The 27323-nt window shown below is 34.9% G+C and overlaps 1 protein-coding gene across 3 annotated transcripts in view; it reads right to left on the reverse strand.

Annotated features, from left to right (window-relative positions):
- Positions 1–674: 674 nt before the first annotated feature.
- Positions 675–27323, reverse strand: part of LOC125060313 — a 140708-nt gene continuing 114059 nt past the window's right edge. For all 3 annotated transcript variants that reach the window (XM_047665164.1, XM_047665161.1, XM_047665162.1), the window contains 4 exons: positions 8780–8858; positions 7735–7903; positions 3202–3561; positions 675–2144 (listed from right to left, as the gene is read on the reverse strand). In XM_047665164.1, coding sequence (XP_047521120.1) covers positions 1808–2144; positions 3202–3561; positions 7735–7903; positions 8780–8858 — 945 coding nt within the window. In that variant the 3' untranslated portion in view covers positions 675–1807. The remainder of the gene's footprint in view (positions 2145–3201; positions 3562–7734; positions 7904–8779; positions 8859–27323) is intronic.

Raw genomic sequence — 27323 nt, forward strand, 5'->3', positions numbered from 1 at the left:
TCATGAGCAAGTAGGTAATCAGCAACTTGTGCCTGACACAGGCCGTCGACTTTTGGGTGTAAGGTAAGCCGTTTTCCTCACGATTTTTTTCATCAACGTTCGAGCGAATGTTAAATGCGCACAAGAAAGAAAGTCCATTGGTGCAAAGCCTGATCGAACCTACGAACTCAGGGATGAAAGTCGCAAGCTGAAGCCTCTAGGCCAACACTGCTCAACTGATCACTAATTAGCGTTTGATTTAACTAAAAAATATATTATTTAATTAGTTATATTACATTAAATTACTTTTAACTGTGATGTAAAGAAAGTGTAAATATATAGTTAAACTTATATCTTAAAATGATTATTTATTTTATAAATGTGGTTGGGATATCGTTATTTTAGTTTATTATGAGATGAAAATTTATAACAACTTTTTAATTTTCATCTCAATGACGCTACTGGACACTAGATGTCGCTAAATAAAAATATTTTTTCAAAATATCGTTTATTACTCAATAATTTAAAACACAAACATTAGAATCATACATTATCATGATTTACACATTATCGACATTCACTATTTTATGATAGTATTGTTACAATAAATATTTAAAAACTGGGCACGTAATACTGTTAGGCTTAGGAGACTAGGTTTTGACGTTTTTAAATTTGATTGATTACGGATATTTTTAAAATCTAACGCTATTAAAATCTTCTTGAGTATGTAATAGTAAAGTATTGATTCTAATGTACAACTAAACCTATTATTCAGATCAGAAATATAATAAAGATTATAAATTAACCCATAAACAATAAACTAGTCTAATGTTACCGTTTCATATAAAGTTGTTCTGTCTCTTTTATCACGTGATTATTTAAAAAGAGACAAAAGTGTACTTTAGTTAAAAAAGTGCAATTAGACTATTTTATTTGGACAGGGGGTAAATTTCGTATCTATTAGATTTTATGAGGTTAAAGTAAGCTTTATGCTTGGAGTACAGACCTTGTCCTAAGATTGACAAATGAGTAGACGGAGATAATTTATTTGACGTATCTATCAACTTTACACTTATTGACATACCTATGACGTGCAAATAACAGCCGGTTTATAATTGTACTGTCGTGAATACGCATTTTGATGATGAATGTAGAACCATGTATTATTTTATTAGTTTTAATTAAATGCGAGGATTATTATTGGCACTAAACTTACAATTTTATACTTATCATTATAATTATGGAACGTATAATTAAAATTAATAAGTACTTATTTTATCTTTAGTGAAAATGCCAATATAATGTACGACTCATTTTTAAATACATTTAAAAAGCAAAAGTTAGTTAGCGTATCAACTAAAGAATTTACGTTATTTTAATTTCGAAACATATTCACTAAGTACTAATAAAAAATAATAATTGTTATACAATCTTATCTATTTAATCAGATATTGGATACGATTAAAAGGTGGTTCGAATAAATTTTATTTCTTAATATCTAAGAGTACATTTCTACAGCCTAAGACTAAGCACACACAAAACATTGGTCGTTAAGTTTTTAATAAATAGGTCGTCGTTCTGACTGCTCTAGCGATTGAAGAGTAGAAGAACTAAGCAAAAAAGCAAAAGAAATTATTCGAAACTTAATTATTTTTACAATACGCTACTCGACACTAGATGGCGTTGTTACAAACTAGCGCAAAACTTCACTGATATGGGAAATCGCTTCGTAAACTTAAAGCTTGTCAAGTTTTTGAAACAAAATTTGTCCAGACTAGTTAAAAAGAGTTTTCTAAGAGTATTAAGGCTTTGAATCGCGATCTTCCTGTCACCAAATATTGCGTACTGGGCGTGGGATGACAGCTGGTGGCGGCGGTGGTAACATGTCAAACTCCTCCACTATCGTCTTCGGATGGAGAGCACTAATATTATTATCTACTGTATATGTCCTAGCGTGAGTGTGGACCATCGCCGGCGGATCGTTTACCAGCCAGTCGTCATTTTCTCTAAGGCGTTTCTGTCTGGCTAGTTGCCTGTCGCGTAGGTGTTCTAGTCTAGAGAGGTGAACTTTGACTTGTTGTGGACTTAGCCCAGTTTGTCCTGATAGCAGAATGTCAGCGTTTCGTCGGTAAGAGCCTTCGGGGTCGCGGCGTTTCCATTGGTAACTGTAAAAATTTGTTCAGATTAAATAAAGTCTGCTCTATGATTATCTTATTCTACTCTTTCGTTACGTACAAAAAAGGATTTGAATAATCACATACTATTTTCGTCCCGAAAGAAGGTGGGTTTAACCACATGTTAGTGGATGGGTTAATAAAATAATATTGACGAACTTCAGAAAATACATAAATTATCAAATACAGTATGACTTATGATTCCTGTCTATGTTTTGTCTATATTTCGGACTTAACAGTAATCAGACTTATGGTTAGTATTAAATTTAGACAATTTAATGTTTAATTTTAGTTTTCTTATTATCTATTAATGTACTTAATTGGTTTATGTTTTCTGTTTCATATATTTTTTTTTAACAATATTTTGGCTTTGTATGTTGTCTAAGTGTTTTCTTCAATAATATGTATATGTGTAGCTGTAAGATTACTTATAAATGAATAAATAAATAAGATTATTGTTAATTGATATAAAAATTAATGTTTAAATATTATGTATTTTATCTATGTCAACATTAGAGGATACTCCGTCTTGTACAGTGCCACATACTCTTCTTGGCCGGCGGCTGGTACTACTGTCGCCATTTTTACAATCTACCAACATCTAATAAAAATCCAACTAAAATATTTTTATTTTTATTCCTTGCATATTAATTACAATGGCAAAGTTTTAATTGCCGAACGGTTCTGATTGCTACGTATCTTAAAAGATTATATTAATAGTACAAAACATATCATAATATCAGTTCACAAGTTTGTATCACATTGTAAGTTTATAAGGGTTGAAATGTGGCTGTATTTTCTAGATATAGTATACATTGTTTTATTCAGACATTTCAATAAATTATAAAGTAAGTCTGCATGACTTCAAATTATTCCTCTTATAATAGATAATTTTTATTTACTGGCAATACTAATATTCATGACAGCGACGCTCTTACCGACCAAGAAAAGTATGTGACGACGCTTCGCCCTATTCCACAGAACACAAATACTATCAAAATAGTCAATTGTCATTAATGAAAATTTTAATATAATTTTAGTTACATACCCTGGGAATGGTCTAGTCAGTTTTCGCTGCACGTCGGGCCGTGATCGCTTCCTGACCTCGCTCGGTCTCAAGTCATACGTCTTCATGTTATTCCTTAGTTTATGCTGGCGTCGTTTTGGCAATTTTCTTAGAGGGCTGGGTCTTAAATCGTATGATTTTGGGTTTTTGACAGGATTACCGGTGACGTCATTAATTCGCGGGTCGTCGACCTCCCTGCTAACGCTGGGGGCGGTTATTTCGTTGATGTCACCCATCCGTTGGAAACGAACTCGTATTTCGTTGAGTTTAGATTTGGGTACTTTCCTGAGTTTCGTCTGGCAGATGAATTGGCGCGGCTCGTAGCAGCTGCGGGCGGCCCAACTGAAATAATTGTGTTTATATTATTAATAATTTTATTATATATTTGGTAAATACATGTATTAATAAAAGAGAAGCGTTTCACACCCCAGATGGCGCAAATTCTTACAGGGTACGGAGCCTTTGCACATTACCTGCATATGTTTAATTTGCCTGCAGTAATGAAGATCAAACAGTAGAACATGTGCTTCTACATTGCCCTATATTCGCATCGTCCAGGCACGAACTGGAGCAACAAATGCAGAGTACTGTAGACCGTAACGGCCTACAGGATATCTTAATAAAGATCGTGCCTGGAACGGTTTTGCGATAAAAATATTAAATATACAGAGACGGCAAACAAATCTGAAAGAGCGAGGAATTGCGCCCCGGCTCGCCCATGAATATTGTAAATAAAAATATTACCGATGTAGCCGGGGCGTATATAATGTATCATGTTTTATTGTAAATTTTAGAGATAGAAAAAGGATGGACACAATGGCAGGGGAGTAGAGTAACATTAATTAAAATATATATATATATATATATAATATATATGTATATTATATATATGTTTGATAAAATAATCAACGGTTAATTAAGTAAGTGTGTATTCCCAACTATTTAAAATTTCCCGGTAAATCTTCTGTATGTGTTTTTAAACTCCTCCTTCGGACTAATTTTGACTTTTTTGTGTATTCAAATGGATTCGAGAATGGCTTAGATTTCTTTTTGTTTAACGTGTATGCGCCATCCTTTTTGGCGGGTCCGCTAAATTAAAATAATTTCGTTGCTGTTTTTTTTATTTATAGTCACAATCATTTTTTGCATTTAGATAATCCATTTGAAGTAAGAATAAAGCACCCTTGTGTGTCTGGGGATTCCGACAGACCCTAACCAAATGCAGTATCTGTAGTGGTCCGACAGTGGCGTAGCTAGGTGACCAAGGGCCCCGGGGCAAATTAAAAAATGGGGCCCCACTGCTATGTAAACTGATCAAAATATGAAATTTACAAATACTTTAAAAATGCTAAGCTACTTAAGCTTTTTTTGTGCAGGGCAGGTAAAAAAAATATTAAACAGTAAAAAAACGCAAAAGTATCAATGACTTCGTTTAAATCCAGGCTTGATGCGGTTTTGTTTTCAATTGTTATCTAATTTGCGTTATACAATGAGCTGTAGCCGAAACCTTTAGATTTGACACGATTTATTGACTTTAACGGATATCAATATGAGTGGTAAAATCAAATAAAATTGAACCATTATATTGACCAGTACAAAAAAGCTTATCGACATTATCTTACTTACTCCTCATACAGCATTAATTTTTTAACCGTTCTCAAAAAAAAATCTTAACTAGAATTCACAATAAAACGCACATCGATGAATAAAACGCACATATCACTATCCGTCAAATTGACAACACTGCCAACCTACAGAAAAAAAATAGGGGAATTCCCTAGGCATAACTTTTGAATTTCTCTCAACTGAGTTGTCATGATTAAAGTGGGGTTGCAATCTGTCATATTTATTTTGAAAATAGGAGGAATTTCCAAAAGTTCAGAATGTACGAGATTTCTGGTAAGGATTCGAGGGCCCCCTGAGCTTGAGGGCCCCGGGGCACTGCCCCGCCTAGCCCCTAGGTAGCTACGCCACTGTGGTCCGAATAAAGTAAAAAAAAAACAACCGCTAACGAGAGAGAGAGATCCGGAACAAACACAACATCCAGATCGCGGTTTTTATATGCAAAACTAACAACTTTAGATTTGAGTATTTTATTCGGATTTCAGATTTGTGAAGGCATACTTTACCGATTGATCGACTCTTTATAAATGTCACGTATCGTAAAACGTTCATTAGGATGTCGCGATGCATTGTAAGTTGCAAGGACCACCAGGCGTTGCATTCAAAGTACCGACAGCTATTAAAATTGCATTCACATTGTTAAATGTCGTGCTGAGAAATTCGGCCATAGTAGAAAGTTTAAATACATCGAAACAGTTAAGAAATTAATCAATTTTAGCATAATACTACATACACTAAATTAGTATTATAAAACTGACTCATTGTAATATAGTTTAACACCGGCTATAAGACTGATTCATGCAAGCAGAGGCGATAGGAACTTGAAGATACTGATGTTGGTAACACAGAAGGCAAATTATTACGTGACCGTTCACCAACCAGTTGGACCGATCAAGTGAAACACACACACAACATACTAGATACGTCACTTGATGGATGATAACGAGATTTTATTAAATTAACTTTTTGAAGTGAAACTTCTTTATCGGGGTTGGAAAAAATTTTGTGTAACATTTTTTCGTTACGCGTCACATTTTTCGGTTACGCGTCACATTTGACCGTTACGTGCGTCTTTTTCTTGTCCCTACCAGGGTTAATTCAAAGAGATGCTAAACCATTAATAACAAAAATGTATAATAACGATAACAATGATACTAAAAATTCTATTACAATTTATGAAATTCTGTAATAATCTTAGTGGTAATAAGGTAAAATGAAATAATTGTATTATTTGTATTCAAGTCTGTGATATTAAAAGCCTTTTGTTAAACTTTATCTAATTTAACTTTATTTAACCAATTTCTGTAAAGTTGCATAGGGATAATTTTTCGAAAAATAAGGTCATAAAGAAGTTTCACTTCTAACGTGTGTACACTAGTACACGCACATTTTTTTTTATAGAACAGGGGGCAAACGGGCAGGAGGCTCATCTGATGTTAAGTGATACCGCCGCCCATGGACACTCTCAATGCCAGAGGGCTCGCGAGTGCGTTGCCGGCCTTTTAAGAATTGGTACGTTCTTTTCTTGAAGGACCCTAAGTCGAATTGGTTCGGAAATACTTCAGTGGTTCCACATAGTGGTGGTGCGCGGCAAGAACTGCCTTGAAAAACGCTCAGTTGTGGAACGGCGGACGTCGAGGTGATACGGGTGGAATTTCGTATTCTGCCTCGACGTCCGATGATAAAACTCAGAAAAACTTGATTAGCTTTAAAGAAATGAGATTCAGTTCAAACAGTTATTATAATTAAAGGAAGATCTAAGTATTTAAGAATGAATTGTTTCTGAATGGCACTTAATGAAGAAAGCTTTTGTAGACTTCATTCTTCTACTCCAGCATACGTACGAATCGTACGTCCGTACCGCTATGTATATAAATTAACTACGTATTTATTCTTGGCCATGAGAGGCAAAAAGTTACCTCTAAGTTAATCTTTGGACTCTGCGTTTTATGTATGAATTAGCGTCCCAGGTATGTGCAAATATATACGCATCTGATGTTTTGTGAAACTCATAATACCACAGGCAAATTCCTGTTTGCCCGCGCATGCGTCACCCGACGGCGCCCTTTGGCCTTGAATTCCCCACGTTTCTGTCATTATATGGATATTTATTCACTCACACCCGCTTTCAACTGTCAAATTGTATTCCCGCGTTTGTATACAGAACATTTCATCGATTTCATTTCAGCCCTTATAAATCACTTATACACTTATCGAAAATAAGTATAGCTGACAGAAATTACTTGCCCACATGAGAAATATGTAAAGGAAACGACGGTACATGCAAATGTATAACAATGTACAAAGAGATAAATTATGGTCTCACATAAAGTAAATTATGCTTTAATTAATTAATATATTTTAACTTTTTAATATAATTTAAAGTTCGTGTACTAAAACGTATCTCAAGGCGAAATTGTGAGCGCTTAAAAACTATAGATAAAAATTTGTTTTGCTAATACGCTGTGCGCGAAAAGATAGCTTCGATGCGATCTGTTTAATTTCGATGTTTTCTCTCGTGTGATGTCTATCAATACTAAGAGCTGATGCTGTCGCGCTGATGTCGCAACCTTTCGCAATCCCGCTGTACAAAAACTGAACATTGAGATGCTATTGGGTTTGTCCAAGTACCGGAGACCGTGGGGTCTCTGTTGTGTCTTCCAGGCGCCGGGTTAATACACGCAGTCAAAGCCTCACTACTTTATGGAACCAGCTGCAATTCCAGGTATTTTGCGAACTGTTACGACTTAGCGGCCCAACAGAAGATGAACCTTAAAAGCCGGTAACGCACTTGCAAACCCCTGGTCTCACAGGTAGTCATGCGCGGTTAACTGTAAGTGACCCGCCTCCTCGTTTGCCTAAGCTAAAAAAAAAAATTTAACAAATCTTTACCGGTAGAGTAATTCGGGCGTCATAGCAATGCAGTGGAACTGTAGATCTTCTGGTTTCATCTTCTTCATCTTGCTAAAAGACTGGTAATGCATCTCCTTCAATTCGCCGCCCCACTTCCAAGCTTTTGACACGTAGTCATATACACCTCCGATCCATCGACTTGCTTTCTCTGAAAAATGCAATTTAGAAAATTTAAATTTTAATAAAACCTCTTTAAATATTCTGTTTTAATATACATTCGTCTCTTTCTGATGAATGATGTTAATAAGGTGATGAAAGGAGGCAATAGTTGTTTAGTTATGTGATTTGTTTTGTCAAGGCGGTAGGGTAAACGTGTCGGCGTCGCTATCGGTTTTTGAAGTAAGAGAAAACTGTTACTCAAAGGCCCATTTAGATAGAGAGAGTTTCGTCTCGAAGGTACGATTATCGAAGGAATATAAAAAAGTTTCTTCGTCTAAACATTCACACCTCTCGCTCTTCCACTTTTGGCGATGATTGCCTCGCAATTTAAAATTTATTGTGTCCGTGTAAACAGTATTTCAAAACTATCTTCATCGAAATGGGCCTTTAGTTGCTGGTTATGTTTTGCCTTTTCCACTGGAATTTGACAGTATGCGAGAAAAAAAGTTATTTAAAGTAATCTGTATAAAATATGGCTATAAAACATGTTTTATGAGATAAGAACATTTAAAAAAATGATTTTTATATGAGACCTAAAACGGCCACAGATTAGTCGACAAAAGAATAATTAATAAATCGAATGACATTTAATGTACTAAAAGCTTGACGTTTAATGATACGTCACAGGGACCGGTGCAACGCCATCTTGGATAGTGGCGTTTTGGCGGGTTAGTAATTAATTAGATTTTTTAAATAGATAAAAAGATATATGAGACAGAATTAAAAGATATGTCAGTATGTTGCATAGTGACTAATGAATACTCTGAAATCGTTTTAATAGTTTTTGCCCATAACTTTTTGAAGCTTGAAAAGCAAAATTTAAAAAAAAAATAGTATCTTCGAGTAAATCAATAACAATACATACCGATACCAGGTTTGTTTAGATAGTTGCGTAGATTTCTGTCCTCCCAACGCGCTGGTACTGATAAATTCCCACCACGGTCCTGTAAAAAATATATCGTGTTTATCAAACTTTTACTAATTTAATCAGGTTTTTGTATTTAATCAGGTTTTTGGGTTAGATTTAATCGCGATTTAGTGCTGTGTGACTTCCGCATGTCAAATCCAATGTTTTTGACCTATAGGCCGGCAGCGCACGAGCCTTCTGGCAATATGACCACGGGCGGCGACGGTATCACTGAATATCAGATGAGCCTGTCCATGTGTGAGGATATTAGCTGTTAGTCTCTAAATGAATCTAAACTTGAGATTGGAACAAAAAATCCTACTGAAATTCCGATAATCTTAAAAAAAAATTGTCGCCATTTTTTTTTATTCTAACTAAAGACCATTTGCAAACGGGCACCTAAGAATTTTCTTCTAAAACGAATTACAAATAGTAAAAAAAAACTCTTTCTTGCCGACTACTGGCCGTGTACATTTCAAGAATTCATCAAAAATTTATAAAGTAATTGCCAGAATTTACCACGCGTACACGACATCAAACAATTAACTTTCATTAAATTAACTGAAACCGACCTTACAACGTAAAGGTGTAAAAGAGTTTATATGGGTAGCTTACGATATCCATTCAAACGTGATTTGACAGGACGTATCTTTCTGGTAAGCGTGCACTCATGCATTTTGCTTTCACGAAACATTGAGGTTAATCAAATATAGGTAATTTTATTACATACAAATTTAGTAGGGCAAGTTTTAAGGAAACCGGCTGACCCGGCTGTAAATAATAAAAAAAATGTGTGTGTACTTATGTACAGGTGTTAGTTATACTTCTTTGGCGTAACAAGATAAAAATCTTTTAAAATAACGCGCCAAAAGCAAAATAACTTCAAAAAAACTAAAATGTTTATTATCTTCAGGGTGTCGGTGTGCGAGCGCATCGTAGAAATTTACTCTCATCATCTTTCCCTAACGCGCCAAAAGAAGTATAACTTCAAAAAAGCGCAAAACTTTTTTTGGTCCACCCTATCACTAAGGGGTATAAAAGCTTGCGACCTACCGAACATAAAAAAAAGCCGTTACAGATTTCAGAAATGTGATTTCGTTGACTTTAACATTCGTACGTAGTGTTTGTGATGTCATCGCAAGGCGGGTGTTTCATTGGCAATTGTTCCCAATTTACGACTTCTGAGAAACCAATATTATATACACTATATTACTATTTGGGTGGCATTGGTTTTTAATGAGATTCACGAGTTTTTTCTTATAGTATGAAATAGATATAGCTAGAAACGGATAACGCCGCCTGTAGCCCTCATTATATAATAATTTTAATTCCAGTCCTGCGATTCTGTAACTCACTTTTCGAAACTGAATAGGTGGGAGCTTGTAGTTTATTAGAATGCCAAATCATAAAATGACTGCTTCACGACTGATTTGAGAGCGACCGTCGATGCGAAATCCGCAGTGTGAGTTCGAAAAGTGAGTTACAGAATCACAGGGCTGTATTGCAAGTAAATGTTAAAATTTTAATAAAGTCGAATATCCCCACTACGGAAACACTGGTATAATTCGTAACGGACAAATTTAAAACGTAAAATCGTGTATTATGGTATGTAGATGAAAGTGATTATTACTTTCTTTGGCGATACCGACAACTATCCTGATCTCGATACTCAGTGTTTGTTTCGCGAAACCAGGGTTGTATCAGCGCTGTTATTATTATTGTGGCTGTCTTTATTATTATTATTATAAAGAATTAAAAATCATATTAGCCTAGTCGTATTTATTATGACATTCCTGCTAACAAACCTAAAAAACTGTAAAATACAAGTCTATTTTACATATTTTTACTAATTACATCCTTTTTAAATTGCCTTAAGGCTAATATATTAAACTTATGACAATAGTTTTAACAATCCATAAATGTTTAGTAGACAATAAAAAGCAGGAAATTGTGTTATTAACCCAATTTGAATTGAGCATTTTAATGTTTTAACAATGATTCATAGTAGTAAAAAATCGTATTAATCTTTTTATGGCAACGCGTAGTGTCCATTTACAAAACTTTACGCTAGTGCAAATGTTGTAGAATATGCATTTTGGACCGCAACCGATTGATTTAGTTCCTATAATTATGACACGAGAGGGCCTTTAATTACTTTTATTCTTTTTTTCTTCTTTTTTTTATTCTTTTCGAACAAAATGTTAATTTATCTCAGAATAAATTGTAATCACTAAATATTCCTTTTATAACAACATTCACGTACATTCTTACTAATACCAGTGCGTTGTCGGCTTTGAGTTTATTTCTATCGTATATTATATGGGATTATATATATATACCAATTTATCAAAGCCAAGGGCCGACCCAGGCACTGTTGGACAAACTGGACAGATTATCAGGGCTTACGGAATGAGTGTGTCATTTAACGAATTAAACAGATAAAAATTCATAATCCAACACTGTAGCTTCACAGTAAAGGTACAACTTATGTTAGAAATTTCTTCTTTCTTATTGCTCATAACTAAACGTCGTACCTGTCTTGAAAATTGGCATTAGGGACGTTGAAACCCATCGACGAAGCGATAGACCCCGAATTCTCCACCCATCACTAATCGCTACCATTAACAGTTAAAAAGAGTGGCGGAAAGTTTCTTGCCAGTTCTTCTTACCCGCTCTACGCCCTTGACTTGCGAACTGGTAGTAAATGTAAATTTACGATTAATTTAACTTGACGATTCAAAAGTGTACTTGGTTACCCACTTGAATAAAGATATTTTGAGTTTGAGTTTGAGTTTAACCACATTTACCTTTAGCTTTATGCTAGCTTAAACAAGCTTTTTTTCATAAGGAAGGATAACTTTTATATAAAAGCGGAAGGCATAAATTATATTATGTTAGGTACATCAACAAAATTTAATTCAGGTATTATAAAGCTGAAGATGGGTTTATATAAAATTAACAGTCTACCATCTCTCTCTTTAACATCTCAATTCGTTACGAAGAGAGAGAACATTTTACGTATGTATTCGACGAAAAGACATACGTTGGATGAACCTTTTCGATATACTGTGTAATTTAAATAGATATAACAAGTTATTTAGACACTATGACGCGAAACAGCGCTAGATGGTTTCATAGACAATCAATCTCTATGGTTTGTACCACAGATTTGGTATATTTTCACAGATTCTACTGTAGCTTAAGACTTGCTTTCAATAACAAACGTATATTTGATGTAAATGTTTAATAATAATAATTTATTTATCTAAGCAGACAATCATAGGTGTGGTTATTATTGTGTTAGGTAAAATATTGTCCTAAATATTCAGTAGGAGATTTCAACCATACAATTAAAAATTAAGCACACACATCACCGCAAGAAAACCACACCCAGTTTTTTAGTACACCATTTAGTCCATTGCAATGACCCTTGTAAGAGCAATCCAGCCTTCCCGCTATGACTATCAGGATTTAATGGAATATATTTTAACGAATGAATGGGTATGAATAGATCCAATACACGTATAATAAATTTGAATTCCCATAACCTGTCTAGGAAAATGAGATTTTTGAAGCGATAAAATTTTCTCGTTTAATATTTTAGAAAGTATTTTATAAGGTAATAAATCTGTATAAACTCTCATTGCGTTCTCAGAATCCTTATCGTACGTGGTTTATGATGATTGCGATTTTGATAAGACCTTTCGGAATACAAGGTTACGTGAATAATGGTGTCAATATTTACATGTAAGCGATGACATACAGATCTATAATATTTCAATCTTTGAGTCGATGTCAAAAAAATTGAAGGTGTAACAACTGCCACAGAGTTCGATTTATTTATTTTTAATAATTTTAAAAAAAAAAGGTTGTTTGTGTGATATTTTGAATATACCCTTTGCGGTTCTCTAAGCTGAGGTCGACGCTTGAATCCTGTGCACTAATGTTTTTTTTCCACATTGTTTTGTGTTTTGTTGTTAAGTGACCCGATTCCCACGGACTCTCTAAATGCAAGAGGGCATGCGAGTGAGTTGCCGGCCTTTTAAAAATTGATATGCTTTTTTTTGAAGGACCCTAAGTCGATTTGGTTAGGAAATACTACAGTGGGCAGCTGGTTCCACGTAGTGGTGGTGCGCGGCAAGAACTGCCTGAAATTGAAGACTAATAATCAAAACTATGTATTCTATAATCTTAATGGATTTTAACACATTCACTCACAGTAGGAACATAGCAAAACCGTAGACAAAAGTCTAGACTAAAGTGATTTTGAAGTCCGCACAAGGCGCCAGTAAATTGTTATAACAATACTATTTGTGTGATGAAAATGATTTTTCGAACTATAAAATCTACAAAAGACTGCAATAATTATGGTGATAAAAAATAATAATATATATATATTTTTTTATATAATAGGGGGGCAAACGAGCTTGCGGGACGACCAAAAAGGGCAGTCTACGCAGCCCATAGACACCCATTTTTAGTGGGTGCGTTGCCGGCCTTTGAGGGAGGAGTAGACTCGCTTTTTAAACATTTGGAGGTCGTATCTCTGAGGGAAGACCCCCACCGGGAGTCGATTCCACAGTTCGCTAGTTCGCAAAAGAAAATGCCTTGTGAAACGGACTGTGGAAGACCTCCAACCATCAAGATGATGTTGGTGAAATGTAGACAGCGTAATTACGTTATATTATGTCATACACTGAAAATTTAGTTAGAAGTCAAATCACGTATACTTAGCGAACCGTCAAATTTCATGAAAATTGCCTCAGTAGCGTTATGGGCGAATTTATGGAAGAGATACACAGACGGGTAAACAGTGATTTGTTGTATTTGAAGTCGGTTTCATTAAAAAAAATACATAACGTTTTTATTTGCAATAAAAATGCATTTTATTCAACTACAACTAAATATATTTTAATAAATCACTTATCGAAGTTCCATTAAAAATATATTTATTTCAGATGCAAAAACATTGATGTCTGAACTAAGCCGTGCTGCGAAAAGAATTAATTGGATTGCAATAAATCTAGGATCTCCTATTCTTAAAAACCCTCTCAAGCGTGCTGTTAAAAAAACCAGTGCCGCTACAACCCTTTTAGGTTCGGGCCTCAGATTTCTGTATTTGTTTCATGACACACGACGACGTATGGTATCTAAGGCAAGCCGTTTCCCTCACGATGCTTTCATTCACCGTTCAAGCGAATTTTAAATGTGAAAATAGACTGAAAGCCGGAGATCGAACCTACGACCTCAGGGATGAAAGTCGCACACTAAAGCCACTAGCACTATAGAATATAATATGAACACTTGAAAGTAAGTACAAAATTTTTAAATTTATTAATTAATTTATTCCCTTGCTAGCTTGCTTATGTTCTAATATAATTGATATGTATGTGTGTAAAATTTGTTATGTCATATTTTCTTGTAGAATTTTAAGCATGCATGAATTTTAAGCACTACCTTATTAAAAATGAAGTTTCTACAGGCCTGTAAAACATACAACTTGAAGAACAAGGATAAATTACGAGCTAAACACCTAGGATTAAAATCACAAGGTCAAGAAAATATCCCTGTCTACGTAGCAGAACAGCTGACCGCCTCCAGGGCTCGGCTGTACTTCCTTGCTAGAGATCTAATGAGATCAAAATCTTATAAGTTTTGCTGGACTTCCTATGGCCGTGTCTACGTCAGAAAATCTGAAAATTCACCCATTATCACTATAAATAATGAAGCAATCGTCCAAAAACTACTAGGAGAGCAATGACTAGACTTAATTCTTGAACCTTGTTATCTCTCTCTGTCTTTGTTTGCTCGGCCCATTTTATATTTTTGTTTTACCATATTATGTTATTTCATACTAGTTTTACATATTGCCCCAATAACACCCAAACCACATCTTTTTAACTACATAGTAAAATATCTTATGTTATTCTTTTATCAAATTTTGTTCCCGATTGTACACACATTACTCATTACTACTACCAAGACACATAAATACTTTATTAACAAAGGCTTGGATTCGGCCCTACACTACTACACACACACCTTCTCCAAACATATTCACACATTATCAGTACGCGATACTTTCATAATAAGTAGACTATTTAACACACTCCATAACCAACAAGCTAATAAAATGAATGGTTTATTTAAAATTCCATCCAATTATGGATAACGTAATCTCATTGATAACAGAAATTGACAATAGTGAGGTGGCTAATTCTAGCTTATGTGATGTTCATGACATATGTAACCAATCCCCTAAATTTCATAAAAATGATTTAAAAATAATTTCTCAGAATATTGTGTCGGTATACAGCAAGTTAGATGATTTCCAACTCACCCTTGCCCAGCTTAATTTTGAAGCAGATTTGATAATTTTAACTGAATGTAGAATAGATAGTGATAAACCAATACCCCAAATGGAGAACTACACTTCTTATTCGACTACAAACCATATAAACCAATGTGATGGTGTTGTTATCTATGTTTCTAGAAAACACAGTGTCAATGTCAAAGAAATTATTCTAACACATGCATCCTGCCTCCAAATTTTATTTTGTGGAGTTACCGTGCTAGGAATATACCGGTCCCCTTCACATACTAATTCCGAGCCCTTCACGGACTCATTAGACCGACATTTAACATCTTTGAAAAATTGTATTAATTTAATTATAACCGGGGATATTAACATTAACCTGATTGACAGAAATGCTGCTCCGCAGCAGGAGCGTAATAACCGGCTTTACTATTTAAACATGCTGGCTATGCACGGCTTGCTACCTGGCCATGTACTACCTACACGGTATGGTAATTGTCTGGATCACTTTATGCTGAGACTAGACAAAAATAAACATTCCGCAAATATAAATGTAATAAATACTTCTGTCACTGATCACTCCACCATATTCTTAAGGCTCTCCAATATACCAAAGTCAGGTGCTTCCACTAAGACAAAAACATTCATTGATTACGATAAGGCGATAGCTACTCTAAGAGATAGCACATTGGTGGCTGACTTAACTTCATTAAACAACCCCAACATGATTATAGAGCTCTTACTAAGTAAAATAAGACAAACCTTAGATTTACATACAGTCACTAAGATCATTACATGCAAATATCGTGTAGTTAAGCCATGGATGACTTTGGGCATTCTACGATGTGTCAGAAATAGGAATAACATGCAGAAAAAGCTAAAATTAGACCCTGATAATGAAATTTTAAAAATAACTTACCGTAGATATCGAAATTATTGTAATAAATTAATCAGAAACCTAAAAAGAAATTATAATAAACAGCAACTAATTCTAAATAAAAACAACTCAAAAAAATTATGGCAAACTGTCAACAATATTACAAATCGGAATAAAAATAAAAGCGACAATTACGAACTGCTCCACTGTAAAGAAACAGCACAAGAGTCTATAGATCATTGTAATCAATATTTTACCCAAGTTGGCAAATCACTAGCAGAAGGTATCCTTGCACAACAACCCGCATACAATTGTTCTGACAAAACTACTTCGAATTATCCTCACTTAACTTCATTTGTATTAAGAGATACTGACAATGATGAGGTTCTTAATGTCCTGATGGGGTTAAAATCAAATAGTGCTCCAGGCTGGGATGGCATTCCTACCCAATTCTTAAAGCTAACTGCTGATATAATTGTCCCTATTATTGTTCATTTGATCAATCTATGCTTTGCTCAAGGTGTCTTTCCAGATGCACTGAAAATCGCTGTAGTTACCCCAGTGTACAAAGGAGATGATAAAACGGATATAAGCAATTACAGGCCTATTTCTGTTTTACCACCTATTGCCAAAATACTGGAGAAAATAATTAATAAACGTTTAATGAACTACCTTAATACATTTAATATCCTCTCCCCAAGTCAATATGGCTTTAGACGGGATTTATCGACAGAAGATGCCGTGTTGGATCTCACATCGCTTATTACTAATGCTGTGGATAAAAACAAAAAATGTGCTGCAGTGTTTTTGGATATGAAAAAGGCATTTGACTCAGTATCAATTACAGACCTTATCGACAAGTTGGAGAAAATAGGCATAAGAGGAATTCCCTTGAAATTATTCAAAGACTATTTATGCAATCGAAAACAGAGTGTAAAAATAGGAAAACACCAAAGTGAACAATGTGAAATCACCTTCGGAGTTCCGCAAGGAAGTGTATTGGGGCCCACTCTATTCCTTGTATATATTAATAATTTATGTAACATGGATATAGAAGAGGGAACAATGTTCACTTATGCTGACGACACTGCTGTCGTTTTTGTAGCTGACACCTGGGAGGCTGTTAAAAATAATTCCCAAAAGGGCCTTGCAAGAATAGCTAAGTGGCTCAGCGATAACCTTTTGACCCTCAATACCTCTAAAACTAACTATGTATGCTTCTCCAATTATAACTCCTCTCAACCACCTCCGACGTTTGCTATTCAAATACATACTTGTGGCTCACCTCATTCTATAATATGCTCATGCGATTTTATTAAGCGGCAAAACTGCGTAAGATACCTGGGTACTATGGTAGACCAACGCCTATCATGGCGCGATCATATAGAGCTAGTTATGGCTAGAGTAAGAAAACTCATATGGTTATTTAAAAATCTAAGACACGTAGCTGACTCGGCCCTCCTAAAACAAATTTATACTGCTCTTGCGCAGTCAATATTAATATACTGCATTCCGGCCTGGGGTGGTGCCATTAAAACAAAATTCCTGGAACTGGAGAGAGCACAAAGGTCACTACTCAAAGTTATCCATTTTAAGCCATACAGATTCCCTACGGAAATGTTATATGCGGTTAGCGATCTTCTGTCAGTACGTAAGTTGTATGTACTGCAAACTACTCTTAGAACCCATCGACATATTGGATATGATCCTAGTATTTTGAACAGACGTAGAAGGCATAATGTGGCACCTTTACCAACTTTTAAAACTAAATATGCTCATAGACAGTACTGCTACCAGTCTGCTAACTTATATAATAAATTAAACAAGGAATTAAATCTATATAATATGAATAAATATAAATGTAAAATAACTATAAATTGTTGGTTAAAAACTCAAACCTATGAAGAAGTTGAATCTATTATCTAAGAATTACTATTCTAAAGTCTACTTTTATCTTACACTCTAAAAGAACACACACACTCAAACATATGATACAGACATATACACACATACCTCATACACACTCACTCACACACACTTACACTGTCACACATCAACATACACTTAACTGAATACAACGAACACCCCTCAATTTATCACTCATACACGATGCATCTTTTAACTTGTATAAATATTGTTTTGTTTTTGTAATATTATTCCCTTTTGTCTAAACTTACATACCTAATTAAGTGTACCTAGGAAGAGCGGATACTCCAAACACAAGTATATTATACATACTTAAATGGAGGCTCCAGCCACATGTTGTTATCATTGTAAGTGATTGAATAAATATTTTTTTCATTTTTCATTTTCATGTTGTTTTAGAACATATAAATAAATCAAAAATTTAATCAAAAACGTTTTCAACCGATATTGCGTGGTACATACATGGAACGTAGACTTCTATACGACAGGACACATTTTTGTATGTAATTGATTTTTTGGAGAGTTTAATAGAGAAATCATCACACAATTCAAGTCTTAGAGATTCACGAGATTTAGCTCGAAGTATGTCAAAATTCAACGTTTAGAACTAAGCAGCTAACTATACCATTTGGGGCCCGTGGCAAATTCTTTTGATCAGGCCCTATCATTACAAATCGTCACGTTGTAGGTACTCAGTTTAATCTTAATATCTAAACTTCGAGATTTTAGCGTACTCAATTACACGTTGTATATGTCCCACTAATGGCCATAGGACTCCTCTCTTAGGCGAGAGGGAATGTTCTGTAGTCCCGACGCTAGCCCAATGCGTATTGGAGACTTCACATTCGTCCATAGAACATAATATCTCTTGGGCAGGGGCCCTCTTGCCACCCTCCACTGGAACTAAGTCTCTTCTTTCTATGTCAGCCTACGAACTTTTCTGCCCATTTAATAGATCTAAACGTTTTCAGTTTATAAAATATTTTGGCCACATGAAACGATTATACCATCGTAATTCCACCAAACCCTAGATTGTGTAAAAGCAATAAATTATCTGTATGTATCAATAAATTGGTTTTAAATACTTGTGTTTTTATCGTTCGGAACATTAAACGTGAGCGGTCTATTTTTGTAAGGAATCTTTGCCGCGTAAATATTTTGACGTAAACGAATAAAGATCACCACAGATTATAGTAACAATATATTGTATAGTCTCTGGTTAGTATCGGTTTTAAAGCAGCTATTGCTTTTTTAATATTCTGACAGGACGCTAATGTTCATTCGTAATTAAATATTAGTTAATATCGCAAACACTTTACTCACGTCTTTACTCATATAATAAAGAGGAAATCTTCCCAATTCTTTTTCATATGGAACTACCTTTTGGAAGGGGTAACTAGAGTCATTTTTTATATATTTTTAACTTGTCAATTTGACTTTCAAAGGTGCCTTTCTAATAGGCCTAATTGAAATAAATGATTTGACTTTGAAATAAGTGTATTTATATAAAAAAAAATACTAAGTGTATTTATGTTTAAAATAGCTTATTAACCACATTAAATATTCCCTGATGGCTGATACTTCCAAATTATAGAAAATATGTCCAGCCGTAGGATGCCGACAGGATAAGGATAATTTCTAAACAAAGCTTAGTTTTAAAGCTATTGTGAAATATTTTCCAAAACATCTTCAATTTGATAAACGGCGTGTTTAGTAGAAACCTCTGACTTTCTTAGTGGGGTTTTGAGCTCATAAATCCATTAAGAGCACATATTACAGTTGAACAGTTGCAACGTAATTCCTGCGTAGAAGTCGCAATGATACTAAGCAACTGGAAAATGTCGCGTCTTTGAACAGTTAGTTTATCATAGTTGTCTTACATATAAAGACAGCAACTAAGTTTATGCATACAAAAGATAACACTAGTTTGAAAGTGCTAAAAAAGATTTTATTATTTTAAGGTGTTGTCAAAAAACGTTTACAGCTGAACTTAGAGTTGTTCCTTAAGAATAGCTGTTACTTAAGGTATTTAGTAAAGATGTCAATAAGTTATATAAGCACCACCACATGGAACCAGCTGTCCACTGAAGTATTTCCGTACCAATTTGACTTAGGGTCCCTCAAGCAAAGAGTGTACAAATTCTTAAAAGGCCGGCAACGCACTTGCGAGCCTTCTGGCAATCTGAGTGTCCATGGGCGGTATCGCTTAACATCATGTTAGCCTCCTGCCTTTTGCCTCCTAATACTTATAAAAAACTATTAATATCTATATATTATAAATAGGTTCTATGACTTATTAAATATTGTTTCTGAATTCTACAAATTTTATATACAAATATTTTTTTTATCGAATTAGTGTCGTTGCGACGTTAATAACGTTAAAATTAATTTAAAAAAAAATTCTACTAATGAAGAGTTTTACAAATTCACAGTTTTACGAGTCAAATTCTAGCTGTAAGTTTGATATAAGTTTACTTTTAAAAACCAAAATAAATTATTTTAAACAGCGTTATTTAGTTGGTTCCAAAGCTTTTTTAATGTACTATAAAATCTGAAAACTGTCTATTTTGTCTATTATGTCAAATTAATCGCGTTTTATTATAACCAACTGCTAGAAGTAATCTGTGAGGCCCTTAAGATAAATGGCAACATTAATGTCACGAAGGTGATCGCAAACTTGAAATGTTGAAGAAGACATTGTAACACATAACTTATTAAACGATTTTCTTTAATTCTTTGCTCACGAAAATAAGATTTCCCGTTTTTACGGTTTTTTTATTAAATAGTAACTGGATGAATAGTAGTGTCAGAAGTGAAACTTCTTTGGCAAACAAAAGAGTGGCGGAGAGTTTCAGTTCTTCTCTTCCGTTCTACGCCCTTGATTTGAGAACTGGCAGTAAATGTAAAATTAGAAGCATTTAATGTATGTATATTTCTTTTTTGACGTTCAGAAGTGTACATTGTGTTAGCTATATGAATAAATGATTTTTGACTTTGACTTTGATAGATATATCTAGTCATTGTTATGAACGAGAACAGTGCCATAGTAATCTTTGAATCCTTAACCTTCTACGCAATCTGATATCTTTGTTAAATGGATTAGTTTTTAGGTCGCGCCCATGTTTATTATTCAAATGTTACAGCATCGAACCAAAATCCTTAACCATAGACTAGTATTTATTGAAATTAAATGTAGTCTGTGTACTTACAGCAAAATGACATAACAAAATATGTCAATGACAGCATTTCTCGGTAAATAGAATAGATTTCTTTTGAATTCAATTTTTTTTAATTTTTTGGACATGGTATCGCGGACTTTTTATAGATATTGTTGTCTTCTATAAAACTGTAGTACAGTTTGCTTCATTGTCAATAGTTTGCGCAGCGAACGCTACACTATTTTTATTAGTTTTTTTTTCACACCTTGGGTTACACATTCATAATTGTATACTTCTTCTCTATAACTATAACTTTTTTGAAAATATTCTATAGCCTATGTTCATCAAGGATATCATAGGGTTCTAATGGTGAAAGAATTTTTCAAATTGAGAGTCGCACGCTGAAACCACACTGCTCACACGGCAAGAAATTATTTCTTAATATGCAGTCTATAATTAGGTCTAAGTTGTAACACGAAAAAGATTACTGTTTCAAATTTAATATTTCAATTTCAAAATAGCATTTTCCAGCAATTTCAAATGACGAAGCGATCCAACGATGTTTACATTACATTGAGCGTGGGAATGTGATTATAATTTTCGCTCTGAATTTTTCAGCCAACTGGGTTAGTCAGGCGAAATGTATCTATCATTGCCAAACGACTGTTTCTATTAGTTATGTATATTCGGATATTGTTTTAATATGAATTGCCTTAGGATTATTTTCGGAGTTCTATCGTAATCGGAAATACCCGGAGAGGTTCGATAATGCCGTGGTTCGCGGCGAAAAGTGTCTTTAGAGCTCTCTCGTTGAACGCGAGACGTTAAGGTGACAAGGTTGGAAGGTTTATAACTTTAAAAAGAATTTAAAACATTTTTTATAATATTTCACACATTTATCACGTTTAAGGTGGAACTAAATGTTATACAATTGTTTTATGATGTCATTGTGAATAATGAACGTCACATTTGCGTTATAGCCAATTCTTTTTGACCTATTAACCGATAGACAAAATCGTCTAAATAAGGTCAATCAGGAATGACCCGGTTGCTATATTTCACTATTCAGTAACCTAGAGCTGTCATGCTAATTATCCTACGTGTCCTATTTATTACCAACTGTATTATTACAACACCGATGGCGTCAATAATGGCGCCAGCTTGACGTTGACAGTTATCTATGGTTTGAGTTAAATGCGACTTACTCTGTGACGTGTATATACACAAATATTTTATTAAACATAACATCTTTTTAAAAACTCAACGGAAATTGGATTTCATTTTATTTACGATAATTTTGTGTATTGAAAGTGTATTTTTAACAACGTTTCCATGGTAACAGCTATGTAATGAAAATTACATACGGTTGTCAAATCATCTTACAAAATCATATGTTTCTTAATATTTAATTCTGGAATTTTCTCTTTTGAATATTAAATGTGTTACGACGTTCTTCAATTAACCTACGTGTTATTAGTATAAATTAAATTTGATTGTTAATTATAATATAAGTAGATTATGGGGTCTTCGTAGTTAATAAACTCTTCGTAAGCTTTTAACTTGTACCAATTCATCTTGACATTGCTCTTAAATTTCATTGAACGAGGCGGTTACTTCATTGCATCGAAATGTTACGTGATGTATGCCGTCATGGTACATAATCTTGTAAATAATTAGTTTTATTGCATATAACCGAGATTTGATTTAATAATTTTAATTCATGTTTTTTAATTATTGCTTAAACATTATAAATAAACGGAGAGCACAAAATCGCTAAAAAATCACTATGGGTCTAACCTTGGTGCTTGAAGGGCGCTTTGACACAGCACAGTGAAAATGTTTATACTTAGAAATCAAGGAAGTGAGGGAAGGGAACGAAAACCTTAAACAAAGAGGGATAAATAACGTTTTCATTCCATAGACATAAAATCAACTATACATTTATGGAGCAAAGCAATGACAACTCGAGGTTGTCCAAAAATATATATAGGATTATAATTTGAGATTAGATGGTAAACAGTTACTTACAAGGCCCAGCATAATATATGTAGTTTCCTCCAAATACAATAGGTATTCATGTTTAGTGAAAAATTCGGTAGTTAAATTCCATGCTGGCATAGAAATTATATCATAGTGGTTGAATAGAATTCATGCTGTTAAAACTGCTATTTGTAAGGTTTTATTTATTTATTACTTTATTGCCATGTATTTTTCACATCATTAAATTCACGGCCATGAAACAAGATTAAACATACTTTTCACGGTTGCCATATTTGGTGGTTTATTCGACGTATTGAATATTTATGAATTGTTTTTGCTGGCGTATAATTGACTTACCACCCTTGGACAAAGTGAAATTGGTAAAAACGTAAATTAATCAATAAATCTTTTTATAAATTATACGATTATTTAAATGATCCTAATCTTTGGGATTGATTTGCTCCACCTCTAATATTTATGGCTGCTATGCCTTACAAACAATTTGTATGACTCAAAACTTGGTGCTAAAAAAGAGTTGCGGAGACTTTCTTGCCAGTTCTTCTCGCCCGCTCTACGCCCTTGACTTGCGAACTGTTAGTAAATGTAAATATAGAATCATTTTAACATCTTTTCTGGTGACGTTCATAAGTGTACTTGGTTACCTATATGAATTAAGTTATTTTGAGTTTGAGTTTGGTAACGATTTTGAAGTTAATATTGACATATTAACAGCATCATTTAATTTTAGGTAGAAGAACAGTGTATGTTAGAAACGAAATTAATTAAACGCACTTGCGAGCCTACTGGCAATGTGAGTGTCCATGGGCGTCGGTATTACTTAACATCAGGTGTGCATCCTGCCCATTTGCCTTCTATTACATAAAAAATGCCTTAGAAAAATTCATTTATTAATAACGACATTTCCCATCTATAGTATCGTCTTTTATTAACATAACTTTTACACATTTAAAGAAAACACTTTTTTACCGGATTGATACCGGTCACGGTGACCACGCACGCTGTAAAGCACGCGAAACGTCGGAAAAAAATTGTAATTATGTAAAATAATTATAAGTTTATAATAATACATAACTTCAATCCGGTAAAAAAGTGTTTTCTTTAAATTTCTGTTCGACTTTGTTAAGTTAAATAATTTGAGATAAAAGTGCCTTTTTTTAATACCTGCAGGCAGAGTTTCATCATCCGATGTCGAGGCAGAATACGAAATTCCACCCGTATCACCTCGACGTCCTTCGTTCCACATCTGAGCGTTTTTAAGGCAGTAAGGGAGGGCTTTCGTAAAATACTGTTGTACTGATTTTGTGTATGTATTTTGTAATAAAAGCTCATATATTCTTAATACTTAAATCAGTATCAACGTGAAAGCCTTTTAGCCTTATGTTCCCGGCAGCTAGTCTTACCTAAAATAGCAAAGGACTCTTGTAATATGACGTCTGCTCGACGTTGTTGATATGAGTAAAACTATATAATTTATATAGGCAGTAGCATTACAAGCAGATCCGGTTGAAATATCCTAGCTCCAGTTAGATTTCCTTAAATGCGTTTTTTTAAATTGAATTTCCAGATCTTTTTAGTAAAATGTTAGTTACGCGTTATTAAATTTCGTTTAAATCCGTTTTTATACTGTGCAATAGATTAGAATTCGCCGTGTGACAGATTCAAAAGCAATGTCGTTACCAATATATATTTAGCAATAAAATAGTTTATTTACAATATACCTAACCTAAATAATTAAAAATGGATAAATAGAAAATTAAAACAAATTTAAAAAGTTTAGTCTCTGTGGTAGTGCACCTTTTACGCTGACTTGCTGGCTCCTCGCTGTATTGCGATTCTTATTCGTTGAGCTAGGAAAGCACCAGCTGTGGAACATTGGATTTGATGCAGTCCTTCGAGGTAGACTGATGCCAGGAGTAGGTTTAATATGTTATGCGGATGATACACTTGTGACGGCCAAGGGATGTAATTATCAGGAGGCGAGTTTGTTAGTTACTGCTGGAGTGGAAGAAGTAGTGACTCGTATAAGACAACTTGGTCTTCGAGTCGCTCTACAAAAATCAGATGTCATATGTTTCGCTAGGAGGTCACCACCTAGAGGCGCTGAGATAATAGTGGATGGTGTTCATATGGCATTAAAGTCGACGTTGAAATACCTCGGGTTGGTTCTTGACGCCCGATGGACTTTCAAGGCTCATTTTGCTGCCCTGGAACCCAAGCTTGATTCAACTGCAATGGCATTGGGTCGTATAATGCCAAATATCGGTGGGCCAGGCGGGGGCTGTAGGCTCCTTTATGCTGGTGTGGTGCGTGCAAAGGCGCTTTATGGGTGTCCGATATGGGCAGATAAGTTGTCTTTTTACAACAAGGCTTTACTGAGACGGTCACAGCGTAAAGTTGCCATAAGAATTGCTAGGGCATACCGTACCGTATCCTGTGACGCGGCATGTGTCATAGCCGCCACTCCGCCTTGGCATTTGGAAGCTTTGGCTTTGGGTGAAATTTTTTGGAGACGAGCTGAAGCCAGGAGTGGTGGTTTTGACCCACCTCTGGAGGTAGTCAAGGTCTGGAAGGAGGAGTATCGCCGCCTAATTTTGCTAGAATGGAGGGATGAGTTAAGTGAATGTCGGTTTGGTTTACAAACCGTTGATCTTATTCGTCCCTTCTTGAAACACTGGGTGGACCGACGGTGGGGATCGCTTTCCTATCGGCTCGTTCAGGTTCTCTCTGGGCATGGATGCTTTGGGAGTTACCTGCATCGAATCGTTGGGAGAGAGGCGACACCTGCTTGTCATCATTGTGACTGTAGAGAGGATACGGTGAGGCACACTGTTGAGGAGTGTCCGGCTTGGGACGGCTTTCGCTCGGTCCTTGCTGATAGCATTGTTGGCAATCTGTCGCTTCCACTAATTATCCAAAGAATGGTGGAAGCTGACAATGACGGCCCATGGAATGCCTTCAAGGCTTTTTGTGAGGCCGTCATGACTGAGAAAGAGAATGCGGAGCGTCAGCGCGAAAACAATTCTGATGCTCCGCCGGTAAGAAAACGACGACTGGGGCAGCGACGCCGTGCTTTCGCACGTCTGCCCTAAGTTAAGATGCTGATGATTTGTTCGTGGGAGGAGTCACGTTGATATTGTGGCATTCGCGTTTGGCGGGGGTAAGGATAGGGCACAGCTGTTACCTGCCTCCGCCCTTTGGCGAGCCGAAGGCATCCGTCAGGTTTTAGTGGGTAGGTGTGTAAATATTATGTCTGAGTCCCACATAATCCCTGCTGGAGTAAAATTCAGCAGGGATATGCGTAAAAGCATTTCCTGACGTTAAAAAAAAAAAAAAAAAAAAAAAAAAAGGAAAGCACCAGCTCTGGGGTCACGGGTACTATCTACCAGGCGCCAACTTAAATCGTTAATCAGCGCCTGTGCACTTGAACCCCACGACCCAAGAGTCTCTACTCCAAAGGGAACAAGATCAAAGTTCATTTTCAAAAAATTAACCTGGTTTACTCTTCAGGTGCTTGTGTCTGTAAATATCCTCTATTTGTTGGAAATTGAAATAATTTTCTTAGCGTCTGCACTAGAATTGTTAGTGGTGTAATTTTAAACCCATCAAGATCACGGCCATAGATCTAACTGTGTCTAGCTGTACTCATTTTGTCTGTACTTAAATAAATTAGTCTCTTTGTCATATAATGAGATAGAAAATAGTTGATTCAACTCGATTAAAAAACTGTTTAAATAGATTTTATTGTTTTACAAGAAATTAAAAAAGTCGAGTCATCTAGAAAGTTTTTAATTTGATATGTTTTTTTTTAATAATTTTGAAGACTATTGTACCGTACAGGGGCATCCAAAATTAAACTAGCCATTATGATCGCCAACCTTCGCAAGAAGGGGAAAGAAAACTTCTTTGAATTATTAAAGATTTCTATCAAATTCTGTTAGAAACATTATTTCTTTTATATTTTTTATTATTAAGAGCCTATGTACAAATTTAATCAAACATTTATTCATATAACAGTGTATAATTATGAACATCAATATTAAAAAAAGCCTGAAGTAAACTTTGATACTGTTATTAAAGTGATCCGTTTAGCAAATATAAAAAGCTTCCTGTCCTGTCTGATCTGTCATCGCTTAAATAATTACCCATCAAAGGAGACATGTCAACATTCAACACACTAATAAGCGGTCATCAACGTTCATCAATTTGTCAAAATTTTTGACAGAT

Source organism: Pieris napi, chromosome 21 (genome assembly GCF_905475465.1).
Source record: "Pieris napi chromosome 21, ilPieNapi1.2, whole genome shotgun sequence".
Taxonomy (NCBI): Eukaryota; Metazoa; Arthropoda; class Insecta; order Lepidoptera; family Pieridae; genus Pieris; species Pieris napi.